Below are 24,371 nucleotides of genomic sequence, written 5' to 3'. Positions count from 1 at the left end.
TGGAAAGGAAGGAGGGAGTAAGGGGGGGAGAGAAACATCGATGTGAGAGAGACACATCCATTGGTTGCCTCCTGCAAGCACCCCATGGGGCTTGGATCGAACCTGCGACCCAGGTACATGCCCTTACCAGGAATAGAACCTGAGACCCTTCAGTGCGAGGGGCCAACGTCCTACTCACTGAGCCACACGGGCCAGGGCTCTTATACCTTCTTTTAGCTTATCTCATCCAAGAAGAACGGATTGTCACTGCTTTCCTAAGGGATTCGGTACTCTAAAAATGACCACCTACCTGTACAAAACAAAAGACGAAGGATCAGGAAGAGGAATCCTTTAGACATATATAATAATTAGTAAGCTAGCAAACTGAGAAACTATCTCCTTTAAAAATAAAAAGTGATACCTCTCATGAGGATGAGACAGAATGAAGGGGAAAAAAATGAAGGATAAATGAATGAATAAAAAACCCAGAGAGGCCAGATAAACTAAGAATTTAAATTATAGTCAAACGTGAGGGCCTGAACTAACAAGCAGAACAAGAAGCTGAACAAAAGCTCTTTCTGCCTGCTGGGTTCCTAAGCGTCTACAGCGAGGGATTAAGATGGCTTTATTTCAACAGAGCACATTTTGTCACCTGATCTCTATCCGTGACCCGGGTGAGGATAAGTAACTTATGGCTGTGCTCTTACAAGGCAACAAATCCCTGAGTACTGTGCTTTGTTCACTTTAGGAGAACACTTGTGTAGCAGGAAAAAAAAAAAAATCTGTCTATAACTTATTTTAAAATAAACATTTTTATTTTTAATTATTTTTACATTTTTATTTTAAAACAAGTAGTTTTTCCAAAAAACACTGACTGCAAGGAGGGAAACAAGGCGATAGAGGGTGGGACATAGGAGGGAAGCAGAGAAAAGACTGAGATGACAGACTAACAATCAGGCACATTCAGAAAGGCCCTCGCTAGGACACTGTCCTCTCCCCGCTTCCCACGTGGAAGCGCAGCAAATGCACTGGAACGCGAGCTACAGGATCAAAGGGAAGCATTCCCTGGAATATATTCCTAGAGGTGACATCAACTTGTACTCATACCCCTCCTCACAATCCAGTTTCTAGGTTCTGTTCTAATGAAACTATTAAAGATACAGTCAGAGATTTATACACAAGAAAGTTTGCTACAGCGTTGCTGATATTAACAAAGGACCCGAAGAAACCAAAATTGCCAAGTGTGGGAATGGACAACTAAAGTAAGGCAGAACCACTAGAAGTCCACTTTCAAATATTTAAAGACACAAGAAATTCATTACTTGTGATACCATGTTAAGTGAGGCAGAAAAACAGGAGACCAAGCTGTATATATGTCTGACTCAACTTCATTTAAATACATGTATTACATGCATTTTTATATACGGAAAGGAAATTCATAAACATGCCAGCAGAGGTTAGCTATGCTCTATGTGGAGTCAAGTGGGTGATGCTTATTGTTTTTTCAGACTCGTCTATAATAAGCATACATTACTTCTGTATCAGGAAAAAACCAATAAATATTTATTTTATAGTATGCCTACTCTGAAATATCTCATCTGAAACAGCAATTGTCAGTTTTAGAGAAAGGCGGCTAACGTCCAAGGCTGGCTCAGAGAACAAAAGAGTCAAATCTACACCAGAACTCTTCTGAAAAGGGTGAGAAAGCTTGTGTGCCACAGTCCCGCTTCCTCCTGTGTTGTGGCGTGTGGCTCTGTTGCTGGGCTTTGCAGGGAGCTCTACTGGAGACCCCATTCCTTCTTCTCACAGCAACCGCTGCTCCTTACATGACCTTGTACGTGGTCCTTACCGCTTAGCATGAGGACCGCAGGAAAGAGAGCGAAAGAGGCCTACTCCCTGTGTCAGAGGAGGAAGTGTTTCTTATAGAGCCATCAAAATGACCCCAAACAGCTACACAAATTTTGAAACATAAGTCATGAGTTGTGTCCGAGAGCCCTATTATGTCTCTCTCATGTCTCAAGAATGAATATAAAACAAAATGTGTGAGTGCCACCTTGTGGCAAGTCTGACTACTACATGACCACCTGTCCGTCTGCGTGCTTCACCACTGGGCTCTGTGCAGTGTGGCCGCGGAGACTCGGGCCATAGTAACCTACGGCACTGAACATGATATGGTCCTCACAGTGCCTGGTACTACTCATTTTCAAGGACTTCTCATTGAGACCCCAGAAATGCCTTTCCGAGGACAAGTGGGAATGAAGAGGCAGCGGAATGATGCGTGGGATGTGCACGTGCGTTTGTGGGCTGCTGTTGACCGGGCTGAAGCTGCACCATACGTATGTATATCCATCTGTGCACACACACTATATGCCACATGGCAGAAACCTATGGGACGACTATCTCCTCCTCCAAGAATATTTACCAACTTTATAAAGTTAGGAAGAAAAAAGTTTTACAGTTACAGTCAGTAAGTTTTGTGCTTAGAAGTTTTATTTATCAATGTTACAGCAACCATCGCCAACTTGGGCACAATTCCAAAACAGGGTTCTTGTTGGATTCTGGCCATAAAATTCTTTTTTAAGCTTATTAAGATCTTATAACGTAAGAAAGTTTTCCTAATACTTTAGAAAAATACTAATCACTAATAAGTTACTTTCATGCTTAAAGTGGCAACTTCACATTTTGAAAGATAAAAACACCACTTTGAACATCTAAACACATGAATTAATCTCGGTGTTCCAGGCATGGGAGGAGATGGAGAAATCCTCACACTGCACCCTGACCAAATGACTCGAGAGAGAATCAAGCGCTCAAAAGAGTATTGAGAATCTGATGGGGCACAGAACTTGGAACGGGCTTGATACTGAGTCTGAGAAAAGATAATCGTCCTCTCAGAAAGGGATTAAGCTAAAAACCTTGCAGTTATGGGCAGGAGGATGGCAACAAGCAGACAATGAACAGCACAAAAGGAAAAGCTAAGCAAATCATCGAAGTTCTCTTGGGAGATGGTGCTTGGGCTTCTCTCTGCCCCACCCAGGTTGAAGGCCTGTTTCTACAGAAGGGTTTCCTCCAGTGTAAGGGTGGGCACATGGGGCAAGAAGTTGCTGCTTTGGTCCTGGGCATGTCAAGGGCAGCATTCTGTGAAATAAACTGAAGTGATTCAGATGGGATGGATCCCAAACAGGTGCATTGTGGGAGGGCATTAAGCTGAAGAATTTATAATTAGGAGGCTGAACTGGGAAAATGAATCTGAACCCTTGTTTGCCTCCCCAACCCCTTGGAAGCACCTTTTCTCTGCTCCTAACCTGATGGGACTGAAATACGTGACAGCCCGTTTGAGATAAATCAACGTACTGAAAAGGGAAGAAATGTATTAAAAACCTGAGAGTCCTGACAAGTCACTTCAGGGAGAATCCTTCATTTGCCATCAGCACAGGGAAAGCAGAAGAGAAAGAGTAAAATAAACTCAAGGGCCTCCTTGTCCATAAAAATAAAGTAAAAGGGAGAAAAAAAGAATTTTCATTCTGCCCAACTAGAATTCAAAACCATAAGCTCCCCTTCAAACAATAGCCATGCTCCACCAGAAGCATCCTGGGGTCAGTATGGGTTAGTATTCTGGGTCGTGTCACCAGGCTTTGACAATTAACAACGTATTAAAATGGGAAGAGGTGAGTTTTCCACCTTGGCTCCAGCTTCCCAGCTGTCCTAACCTGGGAGGAGAGCAGCTATCATGACAGCTTGATGGCAAGGTCCTCCCCATATTTCCGGAGCAGCTTCTGATGGTTGTGGTCCACTGACCACTGCTGGGGCAGGTGCTGGGGCTGCATGGAGTCCAGGAAGTGCTGACGCCAGCGGCTCTCCAGCTGCATGAGGGAGCGCAGCCCACCCTGGCTGTGGCACCGCACCACCTTCAGCCCGTGAGGAATGTAGTTTTCATTGGAAATCCTGCCAAGACACAAAGTACAAAGGGTCAGAGAGAAACAAGTACAGGACGGTCTCCCTGATGGCTCCAAATGCTGCAGGCCAAGGGGCTTTCACCAGGGTATGAAGGAGGTTGCTGGACTCCTAACCCGTTGGCTACTTTAATGGTTCTGAAACATCCTCTTTCCCATATATGCTTTTTAAAAAAAACCTGGGCATGTTGCACACAATCCAACAGAAGGCATTTGGGGATTCTGAGCTATACTTGTGGGAAAACCACTATATCATGCTCAGCCCCGTTAGAGGGGCCTCCTGGCTGACTAAGGAGGGTGAAGAATGCTGGTCCTGTATTGACTCCAGGGTGCTCAGTTACCAGCTCACGCTTCGTTCAAGTTATTCATCCTGAACCATACTCAGTATTTATATGAGGCTGTTAAACCAGGCCATGTGTTCCAGTTTCTCATAACAGTGTAACGCCTGAATGTAAAATGCCAGGTGGGCCATTTCTTTAGTGCATTCCTTCTCACAAAAGGAATGCCAAACGGCATCCATGAGAAGCGCTTCAGTGACAATGAAATGCTACCGTGGTGGCTCGCTGGGCACCTGGTGCTCCCTTCCCAACTAAGCTGAGGGGCCTTAAAAACTGCTCTGATACCAGGCAAACATGCTTTCACCTCCTCTGAATAAAGATTACCTTTCTCAAGGGCTCCCTACCCCGCAGACGCAGCTCCTCTCCCTGCATCCGCGCCCTCCTCTCATCCTCCCTCCCAAGACTCCTCCAGTCTAGCAGTGTCAGAAATTCCTCTGAGAATTTCCATACATTTTATTATTTAGCTCCAGAGCACCCCATTAACTTGTGTATCTTTTCCCAAAGAGCTGTTCTTGGTCCTAGACATCCAAGTCCAGCATCCTTCTATCCAAGCCAGCAAATTATTAGAAAGGCCTGTGGCTGAAAGGGGAAGTGTGGCTGTTTTAGGAAATACATTTGGGAATTGGTTCAAGGAGCCAGTGTCATTAATTTCTAATATGACCTTGGCAAGTTACTTAATCTTAACCTCAGGGTATCTAGTATGAAACTTGGGAAACAACATGTATTCTATAACCTCAACAAGGATAAAATTCAATAATCAATTTTTTTAAACTCTGAAAGATATTTTAAAATGTAAGATATAATGTTAGTTACCAGTAAGAAACCTAAATCTTACCTCATAGGGTTTGTTAGGTGAAATAACCAAGGCAAGTTACGTAAAGTTTATTAGCTTGCTTAGGTAGATTAATATATCTGTACTTGTTCCATCAATATTTGCTGCTATAGTTAAGGTATTTTGGGTTTTTGATAACAAAAATACTATAGGTAACCAGCATCACTATTAGAGTTTTGTGAACTTATCAGTTCAATTATTTCTACCCCTAGAACTTCTGAAAAAAGTGAGAGTTGGGGAGCAGAACTACAGCAGGCGGCCCAGAGTTTTTATCATCTGAGCCACGGACCCATTCATTTCTCAGGATCACGACCTTCTCATTCAGGGACACTGAGTTAAGTCATATGAATTCAACTGCGTACTAATGGAGAAGGAGGCCTGAGAAAGGAAGGAAAAAGGAGAAACATAATTTAAATAGTAACAGAATCCTGGCCAGCATTCCACCAGTGGGCCAGTGCCCTGGAGTGCAGGTGAGACAGGAAACGAGCCCCCTGTCATAGTTCCCGCAGACCTGGATGCAGTGAGACACAAAAGCACACACACCGTATTTCACTGGCAACTTCAGCGATTTGAGGGAGTTTTTTTGACTATTATTTGCATATTATGTGCTGACTTGAGGATTTATTTCTGCACTAAACATATAAAGCACAACCCTACTGCACTTGAACTCTCCTACTAATCATGAAAATGGACATAGTATATGACCTTAAAGGGTCAAGGATAGAAGGGAAGCCTCCTATAGAAAGGAAATTCTCAAACAGATTGTTCTATCCCACCCCCGTGATATTTTAAGCATTAGATATTTCCTGGGATAATCATGAGGTTATGCACTGCACCTAAATGACTAATGCCCCTCCCTGGGAAGTGTTCCCACTAAGTAGTCAGGGTTAATGTCACTGATTAGTTCTCACTCCCTTCTCTGATCAGAACTGTCAATTATACCTGGTCTCCAGGCTGGCAGCCTCCTGAAGCATCTCATCCGTGACCGTGTCCGTGTTATAAAACTCTCTGAGAGCTTGCAGCAGCTCCTCCTTCCGATGAGCGGGCAGGCTCTCGGCGTTGAGCAGGGCCCTGGCCCCAGAACGCATCTGCCGGCGCTCGGGATCCTCCAGCAGGCGCAAGCCCTCCTCAGAGCCAATGGGCGCCTGGAACTCCTTGGCCAGCTGCTGCTTCAAATGGTTGTCATAGTAGTTGGAGATGGCATGGCAAGAGGTGCAGAGCAGCAGCACGTCGTGGGAGTTGTGGTCCTTCATCTCAATGGGGAAGTGCTTCCGGTACTCGTGTGGAACCACGTTCTTCCTGAACAAGCCCACAAGGCGGTGCTCGTGAGCATATGACACAGAACCCACCTGCAGCTAGCACGGGCTCCTGGGATTCTGACCTGGGCCTGAACCTAACTGCGAAGCCTTGGGCACCACAATCCAACAGAGATGACATAAAAACAACACTACCGCCCAGCTGGTGTGGCTCAGCGATTGAGCATCGACCTAGGATCCAGGAGATCGGGGTCTGATTCCCGGTCAGAGCATATGCTCGGGTTTCAGGCTCAATTTGCAGCAGGGGGCATGCAGGAGGCAGCCGATCAATGACTCTCTCATCATTGATGTTTCTCTCTCTCCCTCTCCCTTCCTCTCTCTGAAATCAATAAAAATATATTTTTAAAAAACCCAATACTACCTATTCCACTCTTGGCCCACCTAACTACCGGTGCCTTAGGTTCCTCTAGTTAGAACACACTACCTGCTGTCAGGCTTCAGTGGAGGGCCAGGGGTAGTGAGTGGCTAACAACAACCTTTGAGAAGGTTGTGTTCCCAGAAGGAAAAGTATCAGGGAAATGAAAAGAAATTCTAATGGCCTTTGATATCTAGACAACAAACTCTCTCAAAGCATGTAGCAGGTAACCTCTACTCCTGAAATTCTGGGACCCTGGTGACCTGAAAAGGTCAATTTCCTTCACTTGAAGAATCCCTTACTCTAAGATTATTTCCCTGGTTCATCAAAGTCCATCATTATTTTCTAAGAACAAAGCTCTCAAGAAAAACTCTTGGCAGCAACAACTACCTGTCTCACTTTGCAAGGGAGAAAGGGAGAAAGGAAGAAAGCACGAGCACGTTACTCCACAGAAGCCAAGGAGAAGACCTAAGTGTCTGGGCGCCCAGGCTCACAGGCAGCCTCACCTTCATTGCATGGGGACCCTGACACAGAGTAGTCTTCCCAGACTATTCCAGAGTGTGCCTTCAGGTCATCTGGATATTTCATGAACAGTACCAAAGATCAGAAAGCATGTGAGCCCCTCAGGGGAGGATTATAATGACACAGAGAGATAGGCAGCTTCTGAAGGAACTGGTCCCCATTCCCTTGTGAGCAAAAGAGAACCACTCTCTATGGCAAACTGTTACTGAGAAGAGTATTGCATTCTAGAAACTAAGAACCGGGCTCAGGAGGGCTAGGGGAAAGGCCAGGCCGAGTGGCAGGGCTCTCAGGGATACTGGGATGCGTCCTAGGGACAAGTCTCTCAGCCAAAGTGGGCAGACTCCAGCAGGGCCCCTGTGGAGTCATGAGAGGATACAGCCCAATTCCCCCTCCCAGTCAGTGGAACGGTGTCCACCTGGCCAGCGGCCACAAGGAGCAGTGCAGCACAGACCTGGGCGTTTCCCATGTTCCTGACAGCTAATAAGCCTCTCCAGATTCTTTGTCCTTGGCCTGCACAAAGGCTGTTCCCAGCTTCACTCCCTCCCCCTCCCTGCTGCTAGTTAAGCCCCTAGCTGACCCTGGCTGAGGAGCCATGGGGAGGGGGGGGGAGGTTCCTGACTAGCAAAGAACAGCATGCCCATCCCCAGATTGGAGCTTGTTTGTTAAGGCCCCTGAGAACTCTGCATGTGGCTACAAAGGCATTTCCATCAGAGGCAGACAACCCCACACTCACCGAATGTAGGAGTCTTTTTTGCCACACACTACACACAGGTTCTCTTTAACCATCAAGTAGTAGTCTCCTGGGGATTCAGGTCTTCCAGCAGGTTCAAACTGTAGCTTGACCACAAAAGGCTCTTCACTCACCAGCTCTTAGAGAAAAGAAGTTTTAGTTAGTGTCTGCCCCAGAGGAGAAAAACAACCTTAGTTGTTCTCGGCTGTATCCTGGCAGTCATCACTATTTCTGGGTTTTGAATAGCTCCGTCCCATGTGACTCAAGGTCTCTCTACCTCCTTCTATCCATCTGTCTCCCTTATCTCACTCCCTACTCCTGCCAGTGCCCACAGGAACCTAATTTATAGATAAAATGTGACAGCTGAATCTCAAACCTCCAATGCCTTTGTCCAGGTACCACTGAGCTTTTCTTCGATCACAAGTGCACAGGGGCTGTCCATCAGGAGCATGGAGAAAGCAGTTATCATAGAGCGGTGATTTTCTGCAGAGAAGGGAGAGAGAAAGCTAAACCTGAAAGCTAACTATCGGCCAAGGTATCAGTCACCTTCCCACGTTCTCCTCTGAGTGACCCAAGCTATTCTCAACACTAGGGACAACCACAAAACCAAACAGGGAAAGAAACCATGTTAATTCCTCCATCTGCATTGGGCTAGGAAACAGAAATAAAACTGAATAGTTTATACTTCTAGTTTTTATATGTATGGGTTGGGACATTAAGAAGTAAGTTCTATTGTGAAAATAATCAGGAACAAAGCACTAAGAAAGCTGCCCTATAATCACTGGATTAAACAAAGTAAATTAAAATTAAATCACTTCAGGCCAAAGTAATGAGGGCCACGTGGGTTTATTTCTGGCTCAGACACAATCGTTGCTTCAATTTAATCATCCACTTTGCCACAGGGACGACACTTCCACTCCAAAGTACTTATTCGTCATCTTTCTGCAACAGAGGCTCAAGTGGTATAGGAAATTCTCCTTGGCTAGAGAGTAACACCAGCTTAGAGCTGGATGCCATTTAAATAGTCAAATAGCAAATGAACAAGAAGTCGAATGACGCATTTCTCCTGAAAAGCACGAGGCACTTCGTGCTGTTCATTTTCACAGCTACTCTGAAGCCAGCAGGAATAATTATACTTTCTTTTATAATTGGAGAAAGTACAGATCTACGCCTAAATCAGGGTCAGCAACAAAGCTAAGTTAAGCGCTTTTATTTCCATTCCAACTGCCCAACAATGAAAAAGTAAAAAGGGGAAAGGAGAAAAATACACCAATAAATCAAAGGAGAGCTCCAAATGCCCCTGAGGAAAGGACAAATAAGAACCCTTGAAGGGCCTTTGCTTCCTTACCACACACGCCTTCTCCTGGACCAAGGAGAGACACCACGTGTGCCTCTGGCTGGAGGCTGGGCCTCTGACTCTTTCCTAGACAGGGAACAAGTCAATTACCTGGCAGAATAGCCCACCCCCAGGGGCTTTCTTTTCTGTTTTCTGGGGTCTCTCCCTTGGTGGTTGCCTGGCACTGTTACATCGGTCTTAGACTTCTTATTTCTTGGCTTCTGCTGAGATTCTGTTGCTTCCCCATTAACCTCTTCTCCCAATCTGCTAATTCCTTTGCTTCGGAATGGAATGTCTACCACATCCTGGCACTTCTCCAAAACCTTTCTCCAGCCAATGAGGTCATCATTTTCTTCTAAAGTTGAATTCCTAGAGAAAGGGTATCCAAGAAGATGGAGAAAGAGAGCCACTGAAATCTGGGCATCCCTGGCAGCATAAATTACCTGAAGAGAAAAGTCAGAGATCAGTGGAATCTGGAAGGCAAACCAGAGAGAGCAACTTCAAAGTCATCAGAAAGATACAAACAAGTTTTAGGTCTAATTCAAGTTGTACGATAACCTAGGCACCATGTACTTCTTAAAAACTTTTACTATGAAAAATTTCAAACTATACATAAGCAAATCAAATAGTGTAATGAATCTTCATGTTCCCTATGTTTTAACTAAAATTGTTAAAATAATAACTTACTTTAAATACTCAAAAATCCTAATCTATATAATCAGTGGAGTTTCTATCGGCTACCAAACCTGCTGGACAGATTTCTTTCAAGTCTGGGGTAGGACAGTTACCACAGGTATGACAACCAGTACATGAACTTCACTTTGGGGACGGTCATCATCTAGAACAGCTGAGGACAACATTCATTAAGAGGCCTGTGTGACTACAGTGAGGTTCACCACCATATTAATAAAATATTGGGTGGGGGGAGGGGTTCAAACATGGGCCTCAAATCAAAAGTCACAAGGTCCATTTCTGGAATTTATTTATTTAATAATGATAAATCATTCTCCAAGCAACTGGTCCAGGCAAGCTGGTCATAAATAAAAGTAGGCAAAGCTATAATTAATAGCTTTCCTCAACAAAGACTATAGAGACTTTAGATTTCTTTAATTCGCCTTAATAACCAAGCCTGTCATGGACACAGACAACAGTGTGGTGACTGCAGGGGGTAGGGAGTGGGGGGTGGGAGGGGGTACAGGGGGGATAAATGGTGATGGGGGAAAAAATAGCCAAGCCTGGTGAATGGAACTATTAAGTAAGAATTTTTTTTAACGCTTTTAGAATAAAACAAGTTTGGATATAATTTTCCACGTAGACCTAAACAATCTACATATCTACCAGCAAGTTGTCTCCCATAAGAAAAGAGTGTGCTTGGATGTGAAAAGTTCAGAGTGCTTTTTAACAAATTATTTTCCAATGATAAAAAAAGCAAGGCACTTGCAACAAATGGTGCCACAACTGGAAGTCCACATGCAAAAGAATGAAGTTGGACCTCCCTACCTCACATCACACACAAAAATTAACCCAAAATGGATCATAAACCTAAGTGTAAGAGCTAAAGCATAAGACTCTTAGAAGGAAACAGAGGAGTAAATGTCCATGACCTTGGGTTAGGCAATGATTTCTTAGATATGATACCAAAAGCATGAACAAATAAAAAAAATAGATAACTGGACCCCATAAAAAATAAAACCTTTTGTGCTTCAAACAACCCCGACCAAACCTAGATGTTGGGTGGGGGATGGGAAGGGACTGCCAATGGGTATGGAAAAGGTTTCTTTTTGGGGTGATGAAAATGTTCTAAAACTAGACTTTGATGATGGTTGAATAACTTTGTAAATATATGAAAATCCATTGACTTGTACACTTTAAGTGGGTGAATTTTATTGTATGTGAACTATATTTCAGTAAAACTATTAACATTTGATCTTAGCCAAAAGGCCGAGAAGTGATTCAGTAAAACTATTAAGAGGAAGGAAGTAAAGAAGAAACGAATGAACAAACCGAGGCACAAAGTAGTAACTTTCTCAGGGTCACAGCAAATCAAAAATGGCTGTAGGAAACAAATTCACATAATTCGATTCCCAGAATGAACCTGAAGATACTAACTATTGCTAACTCTTTCCAATAACAACGTTTTGGAAAGATCAACAAGTGGTAACTGACTCGGCCACCAAGAGAAGGCTGAAATGTAAGCCTATAGAGGGTAGTAAGCCAAAAATTAAAAATCAAATTAATCTGAGCCGCAAAGAATGGCAAAATCTAAGGAATGGGAGGCAGGAGGTATCTGTGAAAGCAAGTATACAAGTGGGGTGAAAACAGGAGGATACGTGAAAGCCTCCATAAAGCACACTTAAACCCCAGACCTCTTTACACCACAGGGCCTTCTCTAATCCAGACGAGTAAAAGTTTGTAGAACCCAAACTAAAATGGAGTTACTTATGTCAGGAACAAAATGGAGCTGGCGAAAACAGGCACATTAAAGAAAACAAAACTTCACCTAACATAAATTGCAGGAATTTATAGCTCTCCTCAGAAATCAGCAGAGGATGCCCGCCAATCCCCAAACACCAGGTCTGTTCACACCATCTTTGGGCTACCTTGCTCCTGTCTCAGCTACCCAGATCCAAATAAGGAAGGAGACAACCAATCAGCTGAAAAGGCCAAATAACTTTCACATTTACCCTATTAAAACCCTTTAGTCTGTACACAACTCAGAACTCATTGCTCCCGTGGCCTTGAATTTCCCAGCCTGCAAAAAAATTCATCTTTCTGCTTTGTTTTATTCAATGTGTAGAATTTGGTTTTTGACAAATTTGACAAGTTTAAGTCATATGAAGGCTAAATCACAGAGGATCTGGGCATAGTAATACCAGGTATGGCAGAGGCTAGAGGCAAAGTGTCACCTGGAAAAGAGGGGATTATGGGAAAGTCTACATCCTAAATGGTGAGACTAGCAGCACCTTCCCCCATTCAGCTATCAGAATACAGGCTGTGAGCCTTATCCCTCTTGGGCAGAAATCTAGAAGATTCTCTCTGAAGAAACTGAGTAGCCTGAGAGAAAAGACTTATAGTACTGACATTTGACTGTAATCTATAATTATTGATAATAAAACCCACTAGTCCAAAAACCCTGGCCATATGTGCTATGCTTTCAATCCATTTTTTTTTTTTAATGTCAAATTTAAATATTATTTTCTGCATTTCCTAAAATTTCATTAAGCATTATTATAGACAAGTTATCTTGGTCAAAGGCATCCATTTTAAGGTATTCCTGCCTAATACTTATATCATATTTGAGGATTAGGATTTTCAAAACAATTATACTTCACAAGCAATGACTCTTCCATTCTTCAAGCACTCTGATAAGAAGTACCTGGTCCTCTGTAAGATCCTCAGCATCCCAGTTGCTGCAACGAAGTACAAGGGACTTGTCAAGAGGAAAGTTCAAAACAGTCTCGGCGAGTGATTTCAGGCTAAGCCCATTACAGAGCAAATTGTTTCTACAAAAAGTAAACAAAACCATGTATCAAAAATGGGCAAAGGACAAGAACAGGCAAATCAAAAATCAAAAATAAATAAATGGCCAATAAACAGAGGGGTCCCAGGTTCGATTCCGATCAAGGATACGTACCTCAATTGCAGGTTCAGTACTGGGCACTGGGTTGGGACACATGCGGGAGGCAACCAATCGATGTGTCTCTCACACCGATGTTTCTTCTCTCTCTCTCTCTCTCTCTCTCTGTCTCTCTGAAAAGCAATGGAAAAAATATCCTCTGGTGAGGATTTTTTAAAAAAATCATTAAATGCAAGGTCTATAAGTGCTTCATTTTTATTTCTAGAAAAGTTCATGGTAACATTCAGCTGTAACCAAATTCTTATTCTGACACTTGGCCACTCTGCATTTAGCCAAAAAGAATTTAGAGCACCACTAACTTCCAGATATTCATAGGGAGAACTGTAATTGCATAGAAAGAGACCTGGAAAAACAAACCAATCAGATGATGATCGTATGGAAACTGGTGCTAATGGTGACGGTAATAGTTAAAATTTACACAGCACTCTCTATATTTCAAACACTATTTCTAAGTTCTTTATATAGTTTAACTCATTTAATCTTCACATCAGTCCCCTGAGGTGGGAGCATTATTACCTCTACTTCACAGATGAGAGAACAGAGGAATGGTGAGGTTCAGTAACTTGCCAAAGGTGACACAGCTGGTAAGTGGCAGCACTGGGACTCCCAGCCACACGCTTGGCTCCCAAATCAACTCCTGGCCACTGTACACACCGCCGCCTCTAGTAACAGAGCAACTGTGGGCACCTCCAGGGAGGCGGTGCCAAAGGGAGGAGGGCCCGAGGAAAGGCGGCTTCTGCTGCTATACTCCAAATACATTTACAGAGTTCAACATTTTTACAGTAAATATTTTAATGTACTACTTGAAAAAAACTGATACTTATTTTTAAGTTTTATTTACATAAGCCAAACTGCAAAGCTAAAATAAAATTTCACTTTATACTAAAAAATTATGATCAGCATAGATTTTTTTTTCTTCTTTTTAATCCTCACCTGAGGATATTTTTTCCATTGTTTTTCAGAGAGAGTGGAAAGGAGGGGAGGAGAGAAACATCGACGTGAGAGAGACATATCAATTGATCTCCTCCGGCTCACACACTGACCAAGGCCAGGGATCGAGCCTGCAACAGAGATACGTGCCCTTGGCTGGAATCGAACCAGGGACCCTTCAGTCCTTAGGCAGATACTCAGACCACTGAGCCAAACTGGCTAGAGCGATCAGCAAAGATTTTAATTGGGCCTTCTCTTAGTTTATCAAATCCTCCAAACTTTCATTTTTTTAATGTTTGTGGGGTTTTTTTAATATATCTTTATTGATTTCAGAGAGAGGAAAAGAGAGGGAGAGAGAGAGAAAAACATTGATCGCTGCCTCCTGCATACCCACTAATGGGGATCGAGCCCACAACCCAAGCATGTGCCCTGACCAGGAATTGAGCCAGCAACCTTTTGGTGCACAGGACAATGCCCAACCACCTGAACCACAAGGGCTGGGCAAATCCTCCAAACTTTGAATGTCAGTGTCATTTGAGGCAGAGAGAGAGGCTGTTTCAGTCCACATTATTAAAATGAGGACCTGTATATATACATGAAAAGGTAATTTCAACTCCCTAAATTTAGAATAGAATTTCCATAGAAATAGAATTCCAAGAGAAAGGGAAATCTCTCTTCCTCCCAGTAAAAGATTACAGCTACAATCATTTTGGCCTAAAGCAGGGTGAATGCTTCAGCATGAGTCCCGGTTACAATGGGAGAGGTGGCGACTTGGGCAAATTCAATAGAGCTTGCTGCCTAAAGAAGACAGGGCTACCCAGGCAATTGCTGTCATCTAGCACTACTGACCTAATATAGTTGAATCATCTAAGTTTTCAAGAGAAACCAGAAATACAGATCTTCTGCATTTAAACTAAAATTTCCTAAAAATACCATATGGGGAAAAACAAAAACAAAAACCATCTGCGGCCCTCATTTAGCCAGTGGGGCCATCAGTTTACAATCTGTAGCTTACAGACACACCTTATTAATGTTTCACTTAAAAAGACGCATAGAGGTAACTAAAGTTTTCTCAGAAATTGGAATATTTCTTCACAAATTCAATAGGCATCTCAGAAGCCTCTAGGCTTGTAATGAATTTTAGAGGCTTCATTATTGATTCTTATTAGTCTATAAATCTTGCTAAAATGTTTCCCCCAAGCTACAGGAATCCCAGCAACATTCACACAAACCATACCTCTGCCTCATGGCTAGGTATCGGAGGTCCAGGCACCCCTTAACAACGAGGCCATAATCCTGCAGAAGCTTGCTGGCATCTTCTGAACATCCTACTCCAACCTTCAAAATAGAGCCATCTGCCAAAATGTTCAATAATGTTTTTGGTAGTGTTTTTCCTCCACAGATCAGCTTGGGCAAGCGAACCAAGACACAGAAGCCACTTGGGGAGGCCATCTGAAGGAGTGACAGAGGACTGGCTTTCCCTTCCAAGTTCACCTGCAACAGAGGAAAAAACGGGGCCACAGTTCACACCCTAGTGCAGCACCAAGTACAATATGAAACTGTGGCAAAAAAAAAAGTCTAAGTGATATATCCTTAACTTTCCCAAGGGAGAAGCTGACTGGATTTTGGTTCAAATCTAAGGATCAGCCTATGGTAATAAATGCGATGGACTCTGTGAAGCAGCAACTTAAACAAAGGTTACTGAAGGCCCCAACTCCAGAGCCTGTAATGTGAGCAGTCCATAAATAGTGACCAGCTGACACACAGGGGGCACTGGGACACACACAGCAGAGCCATGTGAAACATGCTCGTTTTAAAAGGCTAACAACAACAACAACAAAGGCTAAGGAGCAGAGTGCCAGATGATAAATATACTCTTCATGACCCAAACTCTCTAAGGTACGTGCTACTGACTTGACTCATTTACCTTATCACTGCCTCAAGAGCTGATTGTTCAAAAGAGGCAGGAAATACAATACCAGTATAAGTAAGTGGTATCTGTCATTATAATAAACCCTGGTAGCACAAAATGCTTTCTCGATATTTTATGGTTACAAATGTTGGTCACAAAAGAAAAAAAATGTATACTGAGCATAAGCTAGGATCCTTATATCTTAAGAGATGAAAATAACTTTATATATTAACTGATCTAGTTTTAATCTTTTTGTTCTGCTTTGTTTTTTAATTTTATTTTTTAATTACAGTTTACATTCAATATTATTCTGTATTAGTTTCAGGTGTGTAGGTTGTTGTTTTTTAAGATTTTTTAAATTGATTTTTAGAGAGGAAGGGAGAGGGAGAGAGAGAAAAACATCAATATGAGAGCGTAACATCCATTGGGCTGCCTCCTGCACACCCCTACTGGGGACAGAGCATGCAACCAGGGCACGTGCCCTGACCAGGAATTGAATCAGCAACTTTCAGTGCACGGGACGACGGCCAACCCACTGAGAAGCGCCAGCCAGGACTCAGGTGTATAGTTTCAATCTTTTTGAGGTAATAGCTAAGTTGGAGAAATGCTAAAAGCTAAGAAAGTTATTCCCAGAAATACATACAAAATTCACATTACTTAAAGGTTCCCTATAAAGTACCCAATAAATTCCAATCCTCATTTTCCAAGAGAGGAAATTTGAGAGGAAATTTAAGGCCTACAGGTGAAGGAGTTTGCTTAAACATGGAAAGCGAATGGCAAAGTCAGGACTAGAACCTAAACTTCCCTATCTCTAGAGCAGTAATTCTCAACCAAGATTGATTTTGAACACACACATCCCACCCAGGACCTTTGGAAATATCTGGAGAAATTGTTGGTTGTCCTACCTGAGGGACAGTGCACTAACACCCACCAGTTAGAGGCCAGAACACGGCTAAACACCCTACAATGTACAGGATAGCCCCTCACAACAAAGAATGATCTGCCCAAATGAAGCCAGTGGAGAACCCTGCTCTAGGCAATGTGGTTCTCTCGCTACCACAGTATCAGCGTGCAAGGCTTTACACCAGGCACCACTGTGGATATCAAGTTATATAAGAGATGGAACCTGCCTTAAGGACTACAGCCTTTAAGGTAGAGTACATGCACACAAGCGCACACCTTAGAAACTGCATGGTAAATACCAAAGGAGGGAATCCAACAAAGTGTTACAAATAATCAAGGAGGGATACTTCATTGTTGAGGTTCCCAATATCACAGAGAAGAAACAATCAGGATCACAAAGAATTATTGTTAAAAACAAAATCCAGGATGGCCTTTGCCCTCAACTTCAACGCTAAGTAAAACCATGGTTTAACTCATTAAAGTCTTAGGATGTCTCTTCTCAGGCACTGCTTTATCGATGAGGGCTACTTCCATATCCTCAAAGGAAAGCATGCCAGTTTGATCTTTAACGTATCTATTTCTTGGGGCTCATCCAAGGTCCAAAAGACCTACAAGAAACTGACTACTAGGTGCTGTTCTATAATAAGTCAGCTGGATGTGGCCAAATTGCCCTTTTTATTCAGTAACTCCCTCCCTCTGTAATACCAGCTCTCTCCAAGAAAAAGCTATAAATCTCTACTTCTAATATTTAGCCTGCTAATTTGACATAATACTGCAAATTCCTAACGCTGAATCTCTGAACATCTTTTCAGTCAGGTTTCCTTGTCTAAAATACATTAAGTAAATAACTAGATAGATGGATAAATTGTCCTTTTAATATTGTTTCTGGGTTGTGCTTAAGATCCAATGTACTACAATTAAGGTTTTCCCACTAGAAATCCAAATGTCAATGATTGCAATAGGTTCCCAATATATACTAAATGTATAATTGGAAGAATAATGCCTCTAGCAGTCAATTTGACTTAATTAATAAGATATCTAGTCTATATTTCTCATAGATTTACCCCTTTTGCTTTCTAACATCTTTTCGTCTTGATATCACTTACTACTCGTGGAAAACAATGGAACTCTTAATGGGAAAAGACATGACATATTTTAATTTCATTAGCATTTCATTCGATGGTCTCTGATTTTTATTTTTTTTGGATTGGTCAACTCATAAAAAATGTTTGGGACACACACAACATATATGCATATATATTTATAAATTATATACACGTAGTACTATACTAATGTGTTACAGACATTACATTATTATATATACACAGAAGTAAAAATTTTAAATGAATGATGCCATCAATCATTATAGACAAAGTTTCTAACACTTTTTTCATATTTCAGTGATTCACTTAGAGAGCATTGGTTTAGAATCCTCTTTCCTGAGGAACAGTGGATAATCCATTAGCTTCAGGATTCCTTTTTTTTATAAAGTACTGGCCCTGGCCAGTGTGACTCAGTTGGCTGGGCACTGCCATATGCACCAAGGGGTTGCCGGTTTGATTCCAGGTCAGGGCACATCCCTAGGTTGTGAGTTTGATCCCTGATTGGGGCAACTGATCAATGTTTCTTTCTCGCCTCTCTCTCTCTGTCTCTCTCTTCCTCTCTCTCTGAGAATCAATGGAAACATAACTTTGGGTGAGGATTAAAAAATAAATAAATAAAAATGTGATATGTGTGTATGCACGTGTGTGTGATACACACACACAGACACACATATATACACACACAATGGAATACACTCAGCAATAAAAAAGAATGAAATCTTGCCATTTGTGACAACATTGGATGGACCTAGAGAGTATTATGCCAAGTGAAATAAAGTCAGGCAGAGAAAGACAAATACTGTATGATTTCACTTCATGTGGAATTTAAACAAAAAACAAACAAAACAAAAATAGACTCACAAATTCAGCGAGTAAACTAATGGTTGCCAGAGGCAAGACGGGTGGATGAATGAAAAAGGTAAAGGGGAATAAGAGGTACAAAATTCCAGTTATAAAATAAATAAGCCACAGAGATATAGTGTACAGTACAAAGAATATAGTCAGCAACATCATAATAACTTTGCGTGGTGACATTGTAAGATATATAAGTACTGGAGCACTATGTTGTACACATGAAACTAATATTGTATGCCAACTATTCTTTAATTTTTATTTTTAATTTTTTCTTTTATTGGTTTCAGAAAGAGGAAGGGAGGGGGAGAGGGAGATAAAAAGATCAATGATGAGAGAGTCATTGATCAGCTGCCTCCTGCACGCCCCCTACTGGGGATCGAGCCAGAAACTCGGGCATGTGCCCTGACCGGGAATCAAACCATGACCTCCTGGTTCAGAGGTCGATGTTCAACCGCTGAGCCACACTGGCGGGGCCATACTTTAATTTCAAAAATTAAAGAATTAATTAGTTCTCCAAAAAAAAAAATTTTTGATGAGATCACTTAGAAAAATAATGTAGATTAGAGGACATAAATTAGTGGCTCATTGACCCACCTACTGATACAGACATTTTTAATTTTTTGTGTGTCCACATATTTAAAAACTTGTGCCAGAATTTAAAATTAGTAGAGTTCACATTTTTAAAAAATCTATATTACAAATTTCTCTTTAAAGAACTGAACAATCTTACAACTCTTGGCTTGAATTGTATAGCGGCTTCACCATAATGTCTTCTCAACACTGAAGCCAACTGTCAATTTCCATTTATCATTATATTTATATACCATTATTTTTCTAACACAAAGAAGTATTTCTCACAATCCATGTCTCTCTAAAACTAGGAAAATGAAAGACAGACTATAGAGGGCTTGTTTTTAAAGAAAAATAGAGAGAAAGCATATTTCTTTGAAATTTAAAAATATTCCTATGCATTCAAAATACAAACACCTACATCATTCATTTGCATTCCTGTATGGAGCTTGTAGGCATCTGAGTTTGCAATCCCTGAGGTGGACAGAGAAGAGACCAAGTCTGAGCTATGTCAACATTTAGATGTCAGGTAGAAGGGGGATCAGAAAAGAAAAAAGAAGAAAGGAGAGTAAGATAGGAAAGAGGAGTGTGTGAAGGCATGAAAGCTAAGAAGAAAATGTCTTGTGTAAGAACTGTGCAGATGTTTTTGAAAACTAGAATAATATGAGTCCAAATAAGTGTCCACTAGATCAGAAAACAAGAAAGCCACCAACTTTCTCAGTTTCAGTGTAGTAGTATGGTAGGATGTCATTAAAGTGGGCTGAAGAATAAATTAGGTAACAGCAACTTAAACCCAAGAGATTAGAAGAAAAGAAATAACAGAGAAAGAGCAGAAATCAATGAAACAGAACATACACAACAAAGAAGATCAACAAAGCCAGAGGCTGTTTCTTTGAAAAAACTAATAAAATGTGTAAACCCATGGAAAGAGTAATTAGGAAAAAAGAGAGAAGTACAAATAAGCAAGAATGTCAAGAATGAAAACGAAGCCAGCTCTACATATCCATCAGACAGGGGGAAAACTGTCGGGGGACATTATAAATAAGTTAATGCCCGTAATTAAATATTTTGATAAGATAGATTTAGATGAAAAATATAATTTATCATAAGAGATATGAAGAAATTAAAAATATGAATAGCCTGAAAATATTTAAAAAATTGTATCCATAATCCAAAAACTTCCCTTAAAATTCCAGATGGCTTCACTAGTAGATTCTAATCAAATGTTTAAGGAAAAGAAAATAATAATCTTACATAAACTCTTCCAGAGAACATAAAAATAAGGAACATCCCTAACTCATATGAGGCCAGTATAACTTTTTTTTTAACCCTCACCTGAGGATGTTTTTATTGATTTTAGAAAGAGAGGAAGGCGGAGAGAGAGGGAGAAATATCTATTGGTTGCCTTCAATATGTGCCCCAACCAAGTCCTGGCCAGGAAGCTCAGTTGGTCAGAGCATCATCCAGATATGCCAAGGTTGCAGGTTTGATCCCCAGTTAGGGCACATGCAAGAATCAACCAATGAATGCATAAATAAGTGGAACAACAAATCGATGCTTCTCTCTCTCTTTCCAAACAACAACAACAACTAATCCTTTTTATGTCTCAATTTCCTAACTGTAAAAGTGAGGATAGTAATAGTATCTCCCTACATAGAATTATTAGGAGAATCTAATTAAACTAAATGAGATGATCAAACAAAGCAGCATAATACCTGGCTTAGGGTAAACAATGTTTCAAAGTTTACTGTTATCTTTTTAAATCCTGACTTGTATAATAATTCCCATTTAATAGACTTCCTTAATGAACTTCACCATGGAATCCATATGAAAATACTATTAAAAATATTAATAGGAGCTAGTATTTAATGATCATTTGCTATATGTTAAAACCATGCTAAAGCCTTTATAGAGACTATCTGAATCCTTAGAAAAGCCCTGGAAGGTACACACCTTTGCATCCCTATTACAGACAAGTACACTGGGACTCAAACTTCCTCCAGTTCACAGAATGATGTGTGGTTTATTCTGGAACTCACATGGATCTGCCTGACTGCAGAGTCCATGATTATGAGCACTCCCCTATCCTGAGAAGAGAAGTAGCTTCTCCTGCTAAAATCTACTTACTAGCAAGTTGAGAACAAGCTAATTCTCCTTTAAGCTCATCCTTTACCTGACTATTCAAGGTCCCCAGTTGGAAAAGCAGAAAAGATTTGTTTTATTTTTGCTTTCTAACTTACCCACTCACAGTCGATTCCAAGTACTGGAGTATCTTCTAACCCACTCCTAAGCAAGGGTTCGACTTGGTCCCACTCGGCCTCCTGGGACACAGTCACAACCTTTGCTTCAAGGATCCTCTCCTCCCAGGAGGCCCTGGGGGCACTGGAGGGCCGCTGGTCCTTTTCTGGAGGGGCCGGCTCTCTGCCGCCTGGAGCTTGCTGCTGCTGCTGCTGCTGCTGGGTCCCACGGCTTGTTCTGCTCCTCCGGTGCCAGATGCCTTTCCACAGGACAAACGCCCCCACCGCCACACCAAGAAGTGTGGTCACTGTCAAAGCCACCAAGTGTCTAGACATCTTCAGCTTTGCTGCTGTTTAGGAAAGCATATCACTAATCCTACAATCTGCAAACCAAAGGGTAACACACAGAATTTAAACCTATGTGGAAACAAGTTTCTCCTTAAAAGTGTTCCATTTACAGTCTATGTGCCACAAAACTAAAAAACTGTTACAAATTTTGACATAGAACAGTGATATTTTAATTTTTTCATTTTTGTAGATTCTCTACTCCATCTCTATCTCCACTCACACCCAAGAAAACCCTCCTGCCCTTTACCAGTTGCCTGGGGTTCTGAGTCATACAAAATCATATTAATTAAAACAGGAAAAGCTGCCCAGTCAGGTGTGGCTCAGCGGCTGAGCATTGACCTAGGATCCAGGAGATTGTGGTTCAATTCCTGGTCAGGGCACATGCCCGGGTTGCAGGCTCGATCCCCAGTGGAGGGCGTGTAGGAGGCAGCCGATCAATGACTCTCTCATCATTGATGTTTCTCTCTCTCTCTCCTTCTCCCTTCCTCTCTCTGAAATCAATATATATTTTTTAAAAATAAAATAAATAAAACAGAATAAGCTAGCCCTGCACAGTGTGCTCAGTGGTTAGAGTGCTGGCCCCAAGCCAAAGAGTCTCGGGTTCAATTCCCACTCAAGGGCATGTACCTGGGTTGCGGGTTCCTCCCCAAAGCATGACTCTTGAGTTTGTGGTGCTGCTGGTGTAAAGAAACCTACTGCGCTGCCAGTCATAAAGTACAGCACATACAATCATGTACGGTGCATAATACTTAATGATAAAAAGCAACTGTTACTGGTTTATGTATTTACTACACAATACGTTATTATTTTAGACCGTATTCTACTTATTAAAAAATAAGTCTGCTATAAAACAGTGTGCCATGTTATGCCAGCGGCAGCTTCATACATCTTGTTGTGTTTACTGTGCCTCCAGATTGCCATCATTTGGTCTTGTGCTTGATTTAATCTCCTGTTGTTTTGTACAGTAACATGCTGTACAGGTCTGTAATCTAGGAGTAATAGGCTTTACCATATAGCCTAGGTGTGTAATAGGCTAATACCACTTAGTTTGTGAAAGTGCACTCTATGACGTTCACACGTGACAACATCGCTTAGCCACATATTTCTCAGAACATACCCCCATTAAATGGTGCATAACTGTATGTAGGAACAGTGGTTACCTAAGGGTAGTAGGATTATTAATAATTATTATTAATAATTATCATTAATACTTTTTTAATTCTATGCAAGTGTATATATTCATAATTAGAAAAATATAAGTTTTTTTAAATGGTGCTTTTCAGAGACAGGCAATGTTTGGCTAGTGTGGTTCAGCGGTTGAGTGCTGACCCAGGAGCCAAGAGGTCACTGATTTGATTCCCAGTCAGGCACATGCCTGGGTTGCAAGCACAATCCCCAGTAGGGGACATGCAGGAGGCAGCTGATCAATGACTCTTTCTCATCACTGATATTTCTGTCTCTCTCTCCCTCTCCCTTCCTCTCTCTGAAATCAATAAAATTAAAAAATAACAACAACAAAAACAATAACCTCCCACCCCACCTGGGAACCTCTGGTAACCTCTATTTATACTTTCCAAGTCTATGAATCCCATATTGACATTTTATATCTATGTTGAAGTAATATTTTGGACATACAGGTTAAATAAATCATTATTAAAATTAAGTTCACCTTGTTTCTTTTTATATTTTTAATGTGGCTATAGAAATGTTATTTATGGGGTTCACATTATGTTTCTACTTGACAGTGCTACGCTAGCATAAGTGCAAGTGAGGAAATAGAGGTGATGCTGGAATGAGCAGAATGGGCTATGCATAGATGCTCTTTGGCTAATCCCTTCACCTTCTTTCAGATCATGAGGGAGCTTACAGTACCCCATAAGACAAAACTTTACGGGTAACAGAGCCAACAACACACTAATAAGGGGAGTGACAGGATCAGACTCATGTTTCAGAGAATACCATGATGGCAGTGTGGTGCTAGACTGGAGGAGGGCAAGGCTAGAGGCAGGGACAACCGTTAGAAGACTCACAACAGTAGAGCCAAGAATGGAAGAATATCCAAATCTGGGCAAAGGCAGGCAGAACGAAAAAGAACCAGGGCTCCTAACAGAATGGATATTCACTATTTTACTTTATTTTTATTTTTTACTTTATTTTTATTGTTGACACTATTACAGATGTGCGCATTCCCCCCTCCTTTGCCCACCTCCACCCAGCCCCCGCCCACCTGCCCTCTGGTCACCATACTGTTCTCTGTGTCTATGGGCTATGCATAGATGCTCTTTGGCTAATCCCTTCACCTTCTTTCATCCCATCCCCCCCCCAAGAGCTTTCAGTCTGTTCCATGTATTCATGCCTCTGTTTCTATTTCGTTTATCAGTTTATTCTGTTCACTAGAGTCCATATATAAGTGAGATCACATGGTATTTGTCTTTCTCTGACTGGCTTATTTCACTTAGCATAATAATCTCCAGGTCCATCTACGCTGCCGCAAAGGGAAGATTTCCTTCTTTTT

The 24,371-nt window shown here is 41.6% G+C and overlaps 1 protein-coding gene across 3 annotated transcripts in view; it reads right to left on the bottom strand.

Annotated features, from left to right (window-relative positions):
* Positions 1-823: 823 nt before the first annotated feature.
* The window catches only part of EXD2 (exonuclease 3'-5' domain containing 2), a 31,187-nt gene continuing 7,639 nt past the window's right edge, over positions 824-24,371 (bottom strand). The window contains exons 2-9 of one of the 3 annotated variants that reach the window (XM_081131733.1): positions 21,512-21,891; positions 15,166-15,422; positions 12,738-12,864; positions 9,473-9,804; positions 8,402-8,508; positions 8,029-8,164; positions 6,045-6,401; positions 824-3,924 (exon numbers count right to left, since the gene is read on the bottom strand). In XM_081131733.1, the coding sequence (XP_080987859.1) occupies positions 3,708-3,924; positions 6,045-6,401; positions 8,029-8,164; positions 8,402-8,508; positions 9,473-9,804; positions 12,738-12,864; positions 15,166-15,422; positions 21,512-21,844 (1,866 nt within the window). In that variant the 5' untranslated portion in view covers positions 21,845-21,891 and the 3' untranslated portion in view covers positions 824-3,707. The remainder of the gene's footprint in view (positions 3,925-6,044; positions 6,402-8,028; positions 8,165-8,401; positions 8,509-9,472; positions 9,805-12,737; positions 12,865-15,165; positions 15,423-21,511; positions 21,892-24,371) is intronic. The other 2 variants (XM_081131734.1, XM_081131735.1) reach the window with 2 other exon arrangements.

This window comes from Miniopterus schreibersii (assembly GCF_964146895.1).
Source record: "Miniopterus schreibersii genome assembly, chromosome: 1".
Taxonomy (NCBI): Eukaryota; Metazoa; Chordata; class Mammalia; order Chiroptera; family Miniopteridae; genus Miniopterus; species Miniopterus schreibersii.
This window is presented reverse-complemented; position numbering and strand designations above follow the sequence as displayed.